Here is a 17,917-nt window from a genome sequence, read left to right as displayed (position 1 = left end):
ATTCTCAAAGATAAGGAGGCACTGAAGTACCCGTGTATTAGTTAATGCCTGAGCTGACTTGAAGTTTCCTGTTTGAGATGTTTAGGTGAATGGATACATGCCCGTAATAAGTTATCATGCTTTGGAACTGTGGGTGTATCTGTTAACTAATATATCTAATCTAAGCATAAAGGTATATTGGTTTTCTCCCCAGCTCTTTTGGTATCTAATTTTACCTTCATTTTAAATTTGTAGATATTCAGATATTTGAAAACAAGATGATTCTGTGTTAAAACGTAACATTCAATAGATGTTAAAATGATTTTCTTTTTCTGATAATTCTTGCAGCTCCATATTGGTCATAAGCAATTAGACTGTATAGAGGTCACTCCAAATCCCCGCTTTTCGAAAGGGCCATTATTAAATGAAAAGTCACGCAGTCTACTATATTGCACAGAATTCTAGCTATGCCATAAGGATTTAATAACCCTCCTGTTCATTGTTCTCCTCTGACCTAGACTGCATGGAAATGAAATCAGCAGAGAGAGAACGGATTTAGGCTGCTTTGAAATATGCATTGTTTGAAACGGTCTCCGGTGACCAGGCATCATGAATGGCTGATTGACTTTTGGGCCATGTCATCTGGTCTAATTATTCCAGTCTCCTTTGTATGACAAGTGCTGCTCTTGTGTGCTAAAACAGATCAGAAACAAAATAGAACTGAATGGCAAAAATCATTTTAATCATACAAGATGATTTGAAATGCATTTGCATGACGTTTTTTAGTAGCCTTTGCACAAATGTCTATACACAAAGGACGAAATGATAAAAAAGTCATTTTGCAAATATGTTCAGTATATGACAGCAAGAATCCTATCAGGGATGCATTACACCTGTTTTCAAGTCCTTGCACTGGTTACCTATCAGGTTTCGAGTCAACTTCAAATTCCTCATCCTCATTCAGTACCTACAGTATATGGCTTATTATCTGTCTACTCCCCCACCTTTGTCCGTCTGACTCTGTTCTTCTAGCTGTCCTCAAGAACATCTACATTCTGTGGGTGACAGGGTCTTCTCTAGCTGCACCCCAGAGCTCTCAATTTGTATTCCCAGTGATATCAGTCACGTACCCTGAGTGCATTTTAATCTAACCTCAGAAACTTTCTTTTCAGAAGACTTAGTGTCTGTATCTGCTTCATTTTCTAATTTTGGTAGCACCTCTAACTGCTTGTCTTTCTTATATGTATTTACTTTGTAATCTGTGGTCCTTTATCTGTTTTTACATCTACTGTATTGCTTTGAGATGCCACTTTTAAAGGTGATATATAAAATAAAGTTTTTTATTATTGTTATAGAGAAACATGATCAGATTTTCCCTGGTTCAGAAAAAAAGATCTAAAGTATACTAGTTTGTCACTCTTCTCATTCCCTTTGCTAAATGACTTTTCATACTAATCTGATCAATCTAACTGCCAGTTTTCTGTGCTTTCTCTATCCTGCTAGATTTGCAATTATTCTGAAAATTTTCATCTTGAAATAACTAATTTCTAAATACCCTTTTCACTGTTAACATCTTGCAGCAACTCTGCGACAAAATATACACTTAGCTCAACCTGACAGTTCATCCTGCTACCAACATTAAATAAAAAAAATCTATATATATTTCTATATTTATGTCTTTATTTAGTGGTTTCATTAGTGACAAAGGCTAAACTTTCTTGGAAAAATGTCTTTTATGTGTTGCGGAACAAACTGACTTGCTTTAACAAAATATGTTTACAAATCCTTTCACCTGGCTGTTTACCTGAATGCCCAACTATCTGAGAAGCCCTCCATGAAACCATAGTTGCTATTAATTCATTTAGGGCTCACTGACAGAATTGCTGTTTTTTATGCATGCTCATTACTGATTCCTCACTCTGTTTCATGTTTATAGATAAGACTTTATTGATCGTGAAGGGAAATTGATGTACATGTTCATGTACATGATGAACATGTTTGCATGTTCTTTTGTAACATACACCTTTTTGTGATTTTTTTGTATATCTAAGCAAGTGTTCCTGCATCCCTCTTCTGCACTATAGGCATGGCTTTTTTTCTGTTTGCTCCATTTCTAAAACCTTTTGCTCATGTGCATTTTTGTATTTTTTTACACCTCTAGCACTTTAACGTCCTGAATTTTCATTTGCCTTAATTTGTAGAATGAATTTGAGTTTTAGCCTTAAAAAAAGTTTTCACTATCTTTTGTTTCTTGTCCTACAACTGTTATTATTGATCACCGAATTATTGTACTTGACATGACTTCATTCAGCCTTTCCTGAACGTCTATGTCAGGCAGAGAGAGTGCTGTTTCTGGTGCGATCTTTTGCAGCTGACATTTCACTGTTTTAAACGAACAAGAAATTAGATTGCTCATAAATCACTTATTCTATATAAACACAGCGTAATTGCCCTCCGAAAATCCTCTTTTTCTCGTTCGTTTTAGAGACCTTGATCGAAACTGATTTTAGATGTCAGAAAGGATTTATTTTCTCTGTATTTCCTACATTGCTTTGTCGAGATTTTAACTTTATATTTAGGCTCAGATTTCAACTATAAATCGTACACTAATTAATAGCAGTAAATACTGATGTTTTGCTCCCTTTTACCACAAAAATATATATGTTTTGTAGCTGGGATGAACTTTATTTTGTACGCTTAGCTACTCCGATTCGGACACGGAACGGTTAAAGATGGCGGCAAATCAGGCACCCAGAAGGGGGGGGGGGGGGGGCGTCTTCTCGCCTCCATAACTAAAATGCCAAATAGGAGTGGCTTAAGCGACATACACAGTCGTGTAACTGACAGTTTGAGGTAGCCTATCGTGTAAATTTGGCTTTGTTGCTGATAGGTTAAGCTTTCGAAACTCTGCCCCAAAGTCATGTGACTGATTTTTAGCCCTGTTTCGTTGGTTAAACGCAATGATCACAGGCACCACCATGGTAACTGGGATGTGTCGTTTTTAATTCCGTTTGAATTATAACTGTACGTACTGTCTTCATATTTGGCCAGGGCTTTAAAGAGAAGGCGCGCCAAAAAATTTAGGTGCCGTCGTCTCCGCTTTAAAGGTACCCCCGTGCTGGAAGAATTTGACCTCAGAACGTTTGCCCAGCGTATGACAACATTCTGACTTGGTGACAAGTTTCCCAAGACACATAATATTTTCTACGTTGAAGCAGCTTGGCAACAAAAGTTCAGAAAGTACTACAATATATAACCTTTCTCATGGTCTTAATTTTAATTTTTCCCATATGAATTACAATAGTATAATAGCAAACATTAAAATGGCCAGGTCAAGTCAAGAGTTATGCAGGACAGTTTCATTTTTGGAAGAAGTGTCCTTAGCATCATCTGCAGCGAGACTCATTTCCATGTTTGCAAACAACTATGAAAAAGCACTCAAGGTTCATACACACTGTGAATCACCACATTCTCTGAAGTAAAAGCCAAGTGAATTAAACTACCTCATCATCACCCATTTAATAGAGGAGGCTCAGCTGTAAACTGATTTTTTGGCTTTGGAACATTAAGCTAGGTAGATAGTGCTGCCTTTTTATTTCTTTCATATTTATGAAACGGAAGATTAGCAATCTGTAGACTTGTTGAAAAAGCCCCATTGTGTCCCAGTCCATTAATCTGAAAATTGCACATTTTCATGCTGCACCTTTTGGCAGCTGTTTACTTGACTAAAGAACCTACAGTGGCCTTTTGTTTTGTTACTTTGAACTATCAGGATCTTTCTTCTTTTTCCAATGTTCAATATTAGCGGCTAAGGTTATCCAGATGACTATAATTAAGACACCGCAAAGGCTACTTTAAAAGGGGGCTTTGCTATAATCCTTAAAAACTATTAGAGAATGAATAAGCAGTGAGCAGTAGAGCATTTTGTCTGCTGTAATCTCATGAAAGCATGAGTATACCAAAGGCTACTGTAGAGACACACGGACTGGGAATCTGTTCATTAAGCAGGGCCCTGATAATGACCTTCTGGTCCCAAAGAACTGGAATCTGTCAGGTTCTGTGGCTTCCGACTGTGGTATTAGTAACACTCTATTCCATCAGCATCCGCATCTGAAGAACATCAGTCTAATAGGAAAATGCCTACGTTTTATGGTTAGCCATAACATTTGCTGTCAGTCAGGCATCACATCCTATTTAATCTGCACCACTTTAAGTTCTCTCAGCGTGTAACCCTTCTGATATTTTCCAGTTTATCACAAAGATTGTAAATTGGTAACAAAAGCCTTAATTTAATATTTTTTCTACAGCTTCATGATTAATGCTTTGATTAAAAAATGTGTAAAAACTTTATTCTGACAATAGTGGGCTCACTTAAGAGGAACACAAACACTTAGATACTATGAGTTGATATTCAGAAAAGAGAGTATAAAATATATATGTAGATAGTGCCCAAAGAGAATGACTGTTACAATTATGCAGTACACATTGTTGATTTTGAAAAAAAATAATAATTAGAACCATCAGTAGTCCACCCATCTTACCTCAAAATTAAAGTATGTTAATTGTATATTTAGCAGTAATTTAATCTTTGAGTCTTTTTGGATTAATCTCTGTTAATTTTGCACATGGGGCTGGTGCAATTTTCACCTATTGTTCTTTGTAAACGTGCACAATCTGGTTTCAGGATCATTCATGGACAGTTTACAAGTATCACCAGAGATTTGTCAACTGGATGCATGTCAGAACTTAGACTAAAACTTTTTCCTTGTTAAGCCACACCAGTGTAGCTTTGGGCTAGTGCTTTGGGACATTCTCCTGTTGAAAGATTAATTTTCATCCCAGTTTTAAGTCTTTTGCAGGCTGAAGCGGACTTTCCTCAAAGCTTTACCTATACGTTGCTCAATTTTCCCCTCGGTTTCAACAAGCTTTCCAGTCCCTGCTACCACAAGACTTGATACTAAGAATTTTGAATTAATGTGGCAAACACCGTACTGATATTACCCAGACTTAGTTGTTTCGCAAAGAGCTTACTTTTGTTACAATACTAAAATTAAAAGATTAATTAAATAATCCATTTAGAGGTCAGCTTTTCACACCTGTCCTCCAGATCTTCATTCATCAGGGTTTTCTTTCTCATCTGCTGGGATCATTCTCACCTGCTCAGTCCTTTGTTCTCTCTTTTTTTTACACCTTATCAACCGAAGCACTGTTTTTCCTTTCTACCTTTCAGTGTGGAATTAACCTCTACTTGCTCCATAATTACAAGTTTTTTTTTTAACTCGCAGTTCGTCTACAGCCGTGCCCTCCAACACAGTGTGCTTCTCATTACTTGCTGGTCATTTTTAATGTTATTTAATGATTTTTTTTCCCAGCGAAAATATTTTTGCCACTGTGATGTGTTTTCAGAATTTATTTTTTCTACTGGCTTTAGAGATACGTTTCAGAAGTTTGGCTCAGAGTGCTTCGCTTCATTCATGTGAGAGAAATTCATTTCAGGTGTCATTTGAGCCTGTTCTGTTTGCTCAAGCCACTCTTTCACAGAATGGGTTTTGAGATCTCCTGGGATGTCACTACATTGCCTGGCTGTCTCCTATATAAACATGACATTCTTATCTTCACACACAAGTACTACACTTACTCTGTGTGAAAGCTATGTTCACCTCATTTCCTCTTGCAAAGAAAAAAACAAGAGTATGTAAAGACAAAACTTTGAAAAGGTCATGGATTGGCTCTAAGCTGTGCACTTTTATGCATTACAATCAGACTGTGGAATTGCTCTTTGATATTAAGAGCCAAAAAATAGAGCAACTCCTGTCTTTCTTTAAAGACACACATTTTTTCTGTTTTGTTTCATACAGTCTATGGTTCACTTGACTTGAAAATCAGATTTGGGTTTAAATTATTTTTTTTTAAATCAAACAGTATAGGAGTTCTGTTTGCTGGAACAAATTCGAAATTTCCTGGAAAAGCCATGGTACCCTTTAAATAATATGACTCCAAAGGCAGAGGCTAACAATATTAAGAAAAAAAAATCAAATATGTAACATCCGACAGTAAATGATTCAATTTTTGTACTCATGCTTTTAAATGCACTTTTCAATTTAGAAAACAAGGGCCGTTTATAAAGTGATTAAGTTAGAAAAATTGAATATATTAGCTAACTATCCAAGCGGGGAAGTTGTGAAAAAGATTCTTTATCCTTTGAAATTACTGATGTAGTATGCCTTACTCGAGCATTCAAGAAAGTCATAATGAACAGTTTTTTAAAGAACAAAAAATGCCAATATATTTTCCGGTAATGGTGGTAGTTGTGGGGAGGTTTGAAAGGAGTATGTCTGGATTCTGCCATTTTCTACTGCAGGGGTTTATGCAAACAGCGCCAGTGTTTGCTCAGTGCTGTCAGGTTAACTGTGCTGGATAGCCTAACACCGTCTGTCTGAAACATTTTCTGCCCAAAAAAGCACTTAAAAAATCATTTGGGAATTCTGATATGAGGTACTTCACCTAAAAAAAAAAAGACATTCACCATTCACTGCTGATGGCAGAGATGAAGAGTTTCTTAAACACATATGAAACAGATAATCATAAAGGACACTTTTGGGACAAAATTACTCTGTTTATATATGTTTGTGCATGCACCTCATCTCAAGGATTTTACATTTTTTTGCTTACAAAACATCTGGTGCTGTATTGACATTGTAATACCCCAGCAACTCTGAAATGGCTTTAAAGACATCTACCTCGGCCAGAAATCTACAGCGGTCACACATCCCGTAAGGTCAGGAAAGATGGAGCAGAAATTGGCACAGGGAGCTGGGAGACGTTTTCTAAAATTCACTGGTTCGCAAAAGTGCTCTAAAGTCTGCAAGGCAGCAATGGCAAAGTCATGCTCACTCGTGTGGAGCTCAGTCAGAACAGGTTAAAGGTGTGGGAAGCCAGTCCTTTCAATGGATCTGAGGATTAAAATAAGAGATCGAGACCAAGAACATGTATTTCCCAACTTGGTTTCCCATATTGGTTTCTGCAGCCAAGGATGACAGACCACTATGGCTTCTGTGCGTTGGGGAGTGGGAAGAGGAGCAGAGTAAATAGCTCTGTGGTTACCAAATTTCAATCCTTAGTTATGTGGAAAAACAGAGTTTTGCTGTTTGTGTGTGTGCTGTGTATATTACAGTAAACGTTTACAGTTGTTAGAGACTTGGGGATAATTTCACCTTTCTGAATTATAGTGGCAGAAGGATACCTCTCCCTTTAAAGTCCTTATAATCTGAGTTCAATCAGGATTGTGCCAACCAGGTATCAGGACTGACAGTCTTGCAGATAAACTGATAGGCTTTCTGAGGACTCAGGTGAAAACAGAGCTGGAGGAGGGCAGAGGAGTCAGCCAGAGGCTCAGCACTTAGCAGAGACTGGTTTTCTTTGGGCTGTTGGCAAGGGGAGGAGCTGCTTTTAAGACCTTTGCAGATCTGCTGAAGGCTGAAGGTTGTCAGACTGTCATTCGGGAGTGATCTCTGAAGGAATCAGGGTGTCTGCTGGATGCTTTTTCCGACGAATAGCAAATGGTAGTGAGCAAGCAAGCAAGCAAACGGGCATTCTGCGTCCAGGGGCTTTCCCTGATCCAATAGAAAAATGAAACTGATAGGATCTTTTCAGGTGAGGTGGCACTGCAGAGTAATTTTCCTTTTTAAACTTCTGAAGAAGCCTGGACTTTTGTTGTATCAAGTTTCTGAAAATGAATTCTTAGCTGAATAAAAATATTGCTGTAAGGACATGGCATTGCATTATTATGTATATATGTAAATTCTTATTTTTCTCACTATTAAGGTATTCAGTTCAAGTATTCAGTAAAACTAAAAAAAGCTCATTTTAACACCTCAGGCTACATACAGAGTTCAGTATTTACCATCAGCCTCTAAACTGGCTGCGATTTCAGGAGATTACCATTCTTTCTGTATCAGGAAGGAAAACTCCGAGTGAAAAATGCAGAACAATGCAAAATATCTAAAGCTTCTGCACAGTAATGTACTTTTGTTGTTCATGAGATTGTTGGGGAACACAATGCTAAACATTTTTTCAGTATGCTTCATGCAGAGTGTTCTTTTATTCCTTTGGGCTGACTTTTTATTGTGTTGAAGATGGCTATATTTAGATTTGACTTTTAACTTTCTGCAGACAACAGATGTAATTGATTTCATGGGCGAGTGTGGTCAAGATGTTTCAGCAGGCTCCCTAATCTGGCATTTCGGTCCATTCGCAGTGAAAAGTGAAGGGGCCAATTTTGTTGCACGCTTTGCACCTCGGGCTCATTAGGAGTGCCACTGAGCTGTGGGACAGAAATCAATTTGTTTCACAGGGCTGTAATTGCTTGACTTCTCAGCCTTTAAAAGCAGCCATGTATCTTAATTTCCTTCTCTTTTGTTATTCCTCCCTTAGACTCGCAAGTGAAAACGCCACTTACTCAGCCTGGAGTGATCTTCTGGTTTCACCAAATCAGCGGCCATGAAGGGTTTCTGCTTGACTTCGTTTCTGGTTCTGGTTCTCACTGAGCTCCAGACGTGTGACTGCTTTGCTACGAGAGCCCAGGGTCTGAGAGGCCGGGTCCAGAGAGACAGAAGGAACATCAGGCCCAATATCATCCTCATTATGACTGATGACCAGGATGTTGAGCTGGGTAAGAAAAACAAAAAAGCTCTTTATTACTTATCCGTGAGACACCATAGAGATAGATACATATACTGAAATATTTTAGAAATGCAGCCCCGGATTTCCACATAATTGGGCATTTCCTGATTCGTACATTTCAGATTTTCGGAATGGTCAAAATGTAAATACTTCCACAGAATGTCATGTTGTGGTAGGCCAAAATGTTTTTAAGTACACAAGTGCACTAATGGCGAGGGAGAAAAAAGACACATATTTGTATGTGGGAGAGGTAATTGAAGAACAGCTCAGCACTTTACCATTCCGTACGGCATGAAATTGGGCTTGGAAAATAAAACAAATGAATCATTTCAACAGACATTTAAACTCCGTTGATTGCCAAAGGGAGAAAACTGAATTGTCAGGAATGTAAAATTGTATGTGGGGGTGTCTGTTCTGAATCATTATTACAATTATGGTTATTACAGATTCTGTTCATAACAGCAGGAGTTGTATCATGAAGGGAACTGCAATGATAATATTATGTTTATTAATATTATAACGGTAGTGTTAAGTAGTTTTAAATAGTTTAATAATAGTAAATAAATAGTAAAATAGTAATAGTTTTTTAGCAGTTTTTAAGGGTAATGTTTCCCAGTGTAAAGTGAATATATTTCTTCCTTCCTTCTTCACTTCCTTTAAGGATGAAGAAAAAACACATTTGTGATGTCTGTTCTTACAGCACAGTTACAATATATTACATTTTTACGGTCTACAGTTCTGCAATTGACATTTGACCGGAGGATGTGTTTAAGTTCAGCTGCAGTAAAACGGTCCTACGGCACTGCCTTTGTTCCTCAAACTCCTCAAAGCAAAGTGCATTTTACTCATCTTCTTTTCAAAGAAGCTTGCTTACATTTCTTGTCAGGACACTGTTTTCATTACCCCCTCCAGAATAAACATGGTGCTCCTATTGTAGTGTGGTGAAACATTTCTTTTCAAGACTATTTTATTGTGCCTTGATGACAAGGTGCTGCGACCCCATCTCGTCTTTTCAGATGTCACTACTACAGGGGCCGGGGACAATAGAATAACACAAAAGAGTGGGTTAGGTCAGTTACCAGCCACATTCTCGAGTGTATTGTATTTTCAAATGTTTGATTTCTGTACAAAACCAATCAGCAGTGGCAACACAGAGTGTTAAGTTAAGTCACAGTCTTTTAAAAGGCTTAAAGTTAAGTCTAATGATACAGGGATTTGTGTTTTTTTGTCCTTGTTGTCGGTGGTGTTTGCTTAGTATTTACTCATTGGTTTTCTGTGTGTTGTGAGATCTATTTAATAACATATATATATATACACTGTATTGAATAAATATTCCAGAGGTCCCCATTGCTTCCAAAGAATGTTATTATATATTATTGATTTGTTGGCTTTTATTTAAAAGAATATTTAGAGATGTGAATAAAGTTGACACTAGTTTCGTCTAGTATGCAGTTAATTATTTATGATATAAATGACTATGCACAGTGCAATGTTATTCACATCATCCTATCCATGATACATATTGTTATGTGATGTTTTTTGCTCCACATTCATATCTGGAGTGCAGTACAGAACAAACCACTGCTTAGCCCTGACACATCTGTGCCACTGTTGTTTGGTATGGGGGCTGTTGAAACACATGAAAGTGATAATGTGGTCATTGTGACCATTGTACAGTTTTCCTCCCTGTGAACAGCTGTGTAATATTTTAGACTGAAATAGAGACTCTTGAGATTGTTTTTGTAGCCACTTAACAGTATCCCATACAGAGCTGCAGTACTTCAGACAACAGGATTCATGAGATCTATATATCAAGGAGATATGGAGATACTTCAAAGACCAAACCAAAACAATGTTTTTTTTTTAATGTGTTAATTAATGTGATAATATGTTATGTTCACACCATAGAGCTTACTTAGTTAGATCATGTCTTGGTGTATTCAGAAGTAGTGTTAGGGTTAATTATAAACTCATAGATATGTGGAATCAAAGTGTTGTCACAGTTATGGAATTTCCTCACTATGGTTCATTATATCAGAAACAGGTTAGGCTGGTAGAGTATAAAATGCTTTATACCACCATGTTCTGTGAGAATCACCCAACTGCTGGCTTTTGAAAAGCACAGAAATTCTAATAATGCCAACGGGTTCACAGTCTAGATTAGCCTAGAATTCCTCTTATTTGATGGCAGGGGTTCCTTATTATAAAATGACTCAAGGAAGCTCTTACCATGCAAGAAATGTTTGATTAAGTATCAGGCTATGTTTTATCTTACAGAAAATGACTGGTTGTCATCAAAATCCCAAGATTGACCTAAATGAAGCAAAACCCATAATAAGCATGTCTGTTTCAGTCTTGGAATGTTTAAAGCATTACAAATGCAGTGCAATCAGAGCATTAAAGTGCCAACTTGAATGCAGATTAGAATATATACCACCTTGCAGCGTGTGTGAATTTTTTTGAGACCGAAGAATAAACTGAAAAGGCTTTGGAAAGGCGGGGTTTTGTGCTGCACTTTAAAGGAATGTGTTGAACCACCTGGCATGGGTGAAAGTTGAGATCCCATCTCACACCCTGTCTCCACCAGTAGAAAGATGAGAAAAATGTGCCCCTGCATCGTTGTACTGAGGTAAAGGGTGAAGCCCTTTTTAATTCCTTCACATTCCTCTGGGTTCACGGGAATGAATCCTGATTTCTCTCGTTAAAAATCAAAACAAAGATTGGATCTTAAAAAAAGGTTAATGAGATTATAATTGATGGAAGGTGGAGTCCATATGCTACAGCAGATTAAAGCAATGTCCTGGGGGCCAGAAGATATATTGTGTCCTTTCTTGAAGGTTCCTTGCAGGTGATGAACAAAACCCGAAAAATAATGGAGGAGGGCGGCGCCGCCTTCATCAACGCCTTCGTCACCACGCCCATGTGCTGTCCGTCCCGGTCTTCCATGTTGACGGGGAAATACGTCCACAACCACAACACCTACACCAACAACGAGAACTGCTCCTCCCCCTCCTGGCAGGCCCAGCACGAACCCCGCTCCTTCGCTGTTTACCTCAACAACACCGGCTACCGGACAGGTGAGCGTACAGCGCCTCGGCCTCGCTGTGCCCTGCCTTCACTGTAGTGGCCTCGCCAGTCACGCCGTTTTATTAGCCCTTTCACTCAGTGGGTTCAAGTTCAAGTGAACCAATCAATTCAACCATCGGTTTGATCAATAGTTACCAACGAGCTAACAACTGATTTAATGAAATGAGCAACTGAGGTAATTAAGGATTAGACTTAGGCACTACAGGGCCCTGTGACACTGCAGATAAAGGGGTTGAGACTCCAACTTCACTGACACAACAATGTCAATTTTGCATGTCACATATTTCACATAATATGAGGATTAGTTGTGCTCTGATCTTTGTGTGGTGCCAGCACAACAAAAATAACTAAATCTGGGCGAGCAGACTTTTGGTCAACAATTGCATTGTATGAAGTCTTTATTTAAAAACTCGTTGAGGGTTTAAAATCTGCCACCTTAAAGAAACAGCACTACAATGGTGTCAGATTTTATTGCAATTCATCTATTTTAATACAATTTCAGTGGACCAAATTCTGTCAAGTTAAAATATGTCACTAGACTACAATGTGTTTTAATATTTATTTTTTAAATTAAATAAAACGTTTTAAAGTTTAATATGTGATTTTTTATTTTTTTAGGATATCTGTACTTACCACTTTGTGTTTAAACTGTTTATTTTCCACACAATTTCTAGTCAGTAGCTTTCTGGATTAGCCTGTTCTGATTATGTTGTCCATCAGGCACTTTAATTCACTTTAATGCACTTAAAAATTGATCTATGCCATGTCATTTTCTATCTCCCCACATCAAGATGGAACAAGAAACAACCTTTTGCTTTTAATTACAGGATGTTCTCAAATAGTTGGTCTGTCGCCAAGCTGATCAGCCAGTACAGTATCTGTGTGACTGACAGGCTGGTTTTCTTGTGAATAGGGGCTTGTGGGTTTGAGTCTTGCCTGTGGTTTTTAGCTGATATGTTAGTCTACAATTAGCTCTCAGGGGGAGGCTGGCATCCCGCCCAGATTATAGGAGATATTTAGCGAGGTTAAGGGAAAAAAATCTATCAATCTGTATCCACATTTACAGGTACTTTTCAAATAGACTAGATTGCCTATTAGAAAGATTGCCTATTAGGAGAGGTGTGGCATGTTGTTAGCGAATACAAAATTTTATGTATTCAATTTGCAAGGCAGCAGGAAACACAGGAATTGCTTGTAATTGTGCTTCTAGGGGGAAAAAAAGTTGTGCCATGTTCTCCCCTTGAAAAGGTTCTCTTCTTACATCACTTTCTTCGTCTTTGCAGCTTTCTTTGGGAAATACCTCAACGAGTACAATGGCAGCTACATACCACCTGGGTGGCGAGAGTGGGTGGGGCTGATCAAAAATTCCCGCTTCTATAATTACACCGTCTGTCGGAATGGCTACAAGGAAAAGCACGGCTCGGATTATGCCAAGGTATGTGACTGCTGGTCTGTTGTCAGTGGGAGCGTGGTGTGTGAGGCTGGCCTGTGGTCCTAACGGTTTGGAATTGAATGTGATCTGTACATTTCATTTCATTAACTTCCAAACTATCACATTCCTTTTATTTATGATTACAGAGCCCATGCTTCTGTGTTCGTGGTATGCTTTGAATTAACTGGAAACATGACAGAACCAGTGGGAAATGAGTCGATTTTTATGCTTTTTTCTGTCTGCCTGGACGCCCCCACCAACACTTACCCACAGTATTTCTGTTAGTATTAGAAGATAAGAAACACCCAAGTATGGAAATTCTTCCCTTTGGAAAATATGTCAGTGTGTTACCTTCTCAATTATTTGGTGGATCTGTTTTACATTAAGCTGTAATGGAAAAATGTTTAGCCATTGGTGTTAGGCTGAGAATATGTAGGCGGTTTAAGGAAAGATGGTTCACTCTGCTTTACACTTGCTATTATTTTGATGGTTTGTTATGTCTGCCAAATATTTCTTCTTTCCAGAAGTATTTTTCCTAGTGTGTTTCAGAATTGTTACCAAGGAACTAGAGATACCAGTGGGGTCCTTATCTGGAGACAGGTTTCTGTAGCAGCTCACTCTTTTTTCAGTTTACAGCAGCTACTCAGAATATGCTTTGGTGTGTTTTAATCTACAAAAAAGATATCTTATAAATAGCTTGATGCTTATAAATAGCTGAACTTATACCTGATCTCTCCCTAATAACATTTCCAAACACATATATTATGATTCCACACATATACAGTATACACTGTATATATTCTGTCATCATCACAGACACACACACATATAAATGCAATAACATTTCATGAGTGTTAGAGTTTCAGTAGCAGCTCAGTCCCCAGTTTGCTGGCACGAGTTTAGAATATAGGGGACAGTAGTGTAAAACCAAACATCAGCACATAAACTCAGCAGTCATTTAGAGAGAGGCATCTCAACAGCCCGGAGGCATCCAATAGCCGATGGTAGATTCCTAACAGTTAGACTGACAGAATTCCTGAATAGAGCAGTAAAGAATTGGGGGCACATCAGTCAGCATGCACAAGCATGTTGGCCATTCTGACTTCATCTCCAGCCACATCCTGGCTTCAAATTACCAGTCATGGCCTTACTAGTGCTTTTGTGTTTAATCTTCATCCAATGTCTCTATTCACTTCCAGGCATTTGAACTTTGCAGCCTTCGATAGGCAGAACATAGAATAAAATAGCAGAGATTTTAGATTGTCAAAAGTGGATTGTAGTTCTATAAAGAATGAGTTTAACTCCTTACTTGATGCTTATCCAACTGCTCTCCTTAATTCTCATCCTTTCCAAGCTGTAAAATTACAGACAGGACTTCTAAAAGATACCAAAACATTCCCTCATTACATGAGACTAGATATCAGTGAGTCATAATTTGTCATTCTTATTGCTTAGTTCCTCTCTGTCTCACTCTTTTCCTCTTTCAAAAACAGTACATCACACCCATTTTTAAAGAGCAAAATTCCTTCTCTTTACAGAGGCTTCCTGTAATACAGTATTCAGTACAGACCTGAATTATTTAAATGTCTTGGAAAAATTCATAACAAACTTTGATGGTGATGAGCATCATATATTAGTTATCTCTGTTGCAATTGAAGATTTTGAATATGAAATATTGGGGGTTGGGTTTATTTTTATCCGAGATACAACTGACCTGTGTTTGTTCTGTCGTTAGTTGAAGTTTTAATCCCCATTTCTAATATCAAAGAAATGCACATTTAATTGAACTATGAATATTTGGTTAAAACCCCATACGCCGTGTTTAGTAACAGCCTTAGACATGACAAAAGCAGCTTACTGTGCTTGTTCAAAAATGAACAAAATAATAGTTTTTAAAAAATCAATGTGAATACTTCCTTCTGGTTCAGCTGGCTTATAAAATTTAACCTTTACCCTTGTGCATATAATAGAATATATTTTCAGTATTTGAGTGGTTAAACATTTTATGGGAAATAGTACCCTGAAGGGCTGGGTTCATTAGCAATGTTATAAACAATAACGTTGACTCAATTTCACCAGCATCTAATTACTTCATTAATATCCGGGCGTGTTGTGTCCTGCTGAGGAGACCTTTACAGAGGGAGAAAGGCCACGATTGTTTGTCCTGTACTGATGCTGATAGGCGACACAAAATCTGAGCCTCAGGCAGTGCTCCTGCAGATGTGCAGGGGCTCTCTGGGCTCTATACGTGATTAGTCATGCTTGCAAGAAAGCTTTGAAGCATTAAAGAATACCTCAGCATTTTCATACAATCCGGTGTGCTTGGAACACATTTCACTCTCCAGTGATGCAGCAGACGACAGGCAAGAGCTTCTGCCTGAGATGTGTTACTGCTCTGTTATTTTCGTTCCTGCTTTTAATTGAGGCATCTCAGGTCTCCTCTTAAGGCAATATGTCTTGCTTTAACCAAACTCATATCATTATTCTGTGAAGACCCCACAAGAACAGATCACACGGTATATAGGGCTTTGTAAAGTGCCACTTGTTATGAGGGTCATGACTGGCTTCCACATCAGATAGTCCTCCCTGTTTGTAGATGACAGTGCACTGTAGCTCATGAACCAGTCTATTCTGTTTTGTTTATTAAGGGGGATGCTTTATTCTTATTTTCAATCTAGGATTATTTCACAGATTTAATCACTAATGACAGCGTCAACTTCTTCCGGATGTCCAAGCGGATGTACCCTCACAGGCCCGTGATGATGGTCATCAGCCACGCGGCTCCACACGGCCCAGAAGACTCTGCCCCTCAGTTCTCTGATATGTTCCCCAACGCCTCCCAGCACATGTGAGTCCCAGAGGTTCATTGCATCTTTCTCTATGTGCTCTTCACTAGAAACGTGCCAGCACACAGCTATTTTTCCTTAGGACAGCACGGATATTATAGTTATGGGATCGAACTTTTTGTTCTTCTATACATGAAAGAATATGCAAGGTAGCAACTGCTTTAAATATCACAACCCTCATGTGAGCCGTCAGTGGGGGAAAAATGCTGTCATTTTTAGCTAAGTAAAGAATTGGGCCACTGTTACAAACTAGTAAACATGCTACATGAAGCTATAGTGATACAGTTATTCTGGTTGCTTTACTTTTCATTCAAAAGTTTTAAAATACACACTGCAATATTAACAAGTTGTTCATGATTGCAACTATGTTTATAAGAATCAATTCTGCGACATGTTGGCCAGGGTTAGGAATTTGTGATAAACTGCTTTGACACCAAGATACAGGTGTGATCATCGCAGGTATTGGTGGAAACCATAGTTTGGTGTTGAGCTCATTATACAGATTAGTTTCCAACCATCCACTCTGTCAGTACCTTCTTAAGAATACAAAGAAATTGTGATATATCCATTAATGTGGGTTTTATTTTTAATGCATTCATTTTTTGTTTTGAATTAACCACGACAGTATCAGATATCTCCCTTCTCTGATTAGTGGAATGCACTGTTTCATTTCTTTCGTTCCTCGTGGCATTATTTTTTTTAACCTTCAATACAAAGCCTGCATGGGACAGAAGGTATTCCCCACCCAAAGGCCCCAGGCATAGCGTGGTCAGCGTGTTGTTTTGGTGGGTGAAATGCTGCTCAGCGAGTTGTGTTGACTGACTGGAGAGATAGTTACTCTGCTCAAGGTGGTGAGCATGCTGGTGCTGAATAAACAAGCCTGCAGCTTTCTGGGCTCTGCTGGTTTCACACCACAAACACCACTTTCTTCCATCTGTATCAAAGAAAGCATGATTTAGTGATACTGTTTTACCTATTCAGGGCAAGAAATCAATTCAGATTCCATCTGGGCTTTGGTCTTAAACTTTTTCCAAGAAAGATAGGGGCATGTTTTGTAGATTTCATTCAGCGTGTTCAGGAAGTCTCTAATGTAAGCAAACTTTCATTTTCTGTTATAATTTTCTTTTACTTTTAATTTAAGGAATAATACCACTGCAATAACTACAATTACTAATAGTTCCTATTTTCTTATCATCATTGTCACGCATGTGAAGTCATGTTCACATGAGAGCATGTTTTTTCTGAAGTTTCTGATTATTGTCAGTTACTCAAATTTTGTGTTTACATAGGGTATATTAAATAAACAGTATTAAAAAAACTGGTTTCTCACATTGTATTATGGTTTATGTAGAAAAGGTTTAGTTTTGCAATAGACAAGCACTGACACTTTACACTGGCTTGTAAAGAGTTAAGTTTCAAATGAAAAGTTCACCCCTGGTAGAGAAGTTACATATAAGATAGTTTTACAGTCAAAACAGTATTTAAAGTCTTATGTTTTTATTACTCCCTTTTAATGAAAAGTACAATTCTTTCTTAGCCTATCATTAACATATTAGCAACATAGATATCCCATCAAAAGAGTGTTCTTCACAGTTTTGATTAAGAGAAGTTCAAAAATAAAGTTTTCTGACACAATTGTTAAAATCTTGGCTCATAGCCATATGGGAGAGATATATAAATGTATTTAAGGCCACAGTTTAAAATCTGTTCAGGAAATGTCTGGAAAAGAACTTCAATTGTTTCCAAAAACTGTTGTTTTAGAGCTACAAAATAATTTAATTAGTTGCTTCACTCATTGGGGAACTTTAACGAATAAAAAATAGCTCCATGCTGGCTTTCTGCGGAATCTAACCAGCATTTATACAACCAAAAGCAGAAATCAGCGTTTGAT

The 17,917-nt window shown here is 38.0% G+C and overlaps 1 protein-coding gene across 4 annotated transcripts in view; it reads left to right on the top strand.

Moving 5' to 3' along the window:
- sulf1 (sulfatase 1) overlaps positions 1 to 17,917 on the top strand; it is a 56,515-nt gene that overhangs the window by 12,385 nt on the left and 26,213 nt on the right. For 2 of the 4 annotated variants that reach the window (XM_088642276.1, XM_088642275.1), the window contains 4 exons: positions 8,413 to 8,650; positions 11,499 to 11,738; positions 13,032 to 13,183; positions 15,859 to 16,028. In XM_088642276.1, coding sequence (XP_088498402.1) covers positions 8,479 to 8,650; positions 11,499 to 11,738; positions 13,032 to 13,183; positions 15,859 to 16,028 — 734 coding nt within the window. In that variant the 5' untranslated portion in view covers positions 8,413 to 8,478. Of the gene's footprint in view, positions 1 to 7,474; positions 7,633 to 8,412; positions 8,651 to 11,498; positions 11,739 to 13,031; positions 13,184 to 15,858; positions 16,029 to 17,917 lie in introns of those variants that run through there. The other 2 variants (XM_088642277.1, XM_088642278.1) reach the window with 2 other exon arrangements.

Source organism: Lepisosteus platostomus, chromosome 8 (assembly GCF_059453375.1).
Source record: "Lepisosteus platostomus isolate fLepPlt1 chromosome 8, fLepPlt1.hap1, whole genome shotgun sequence".
Classification (NCBI taxonomy): Eukaryota; Metazoa; Chordata; class Actinopteri; order Semionotiformes; family Lepisosteidae; genus Lepisosteus; species Lepisosteus platostomus.
Note: the sequence above shows the minus strand (reverse complement) of the source record. Positions and strands in the feature narration are given on the sequence as shown.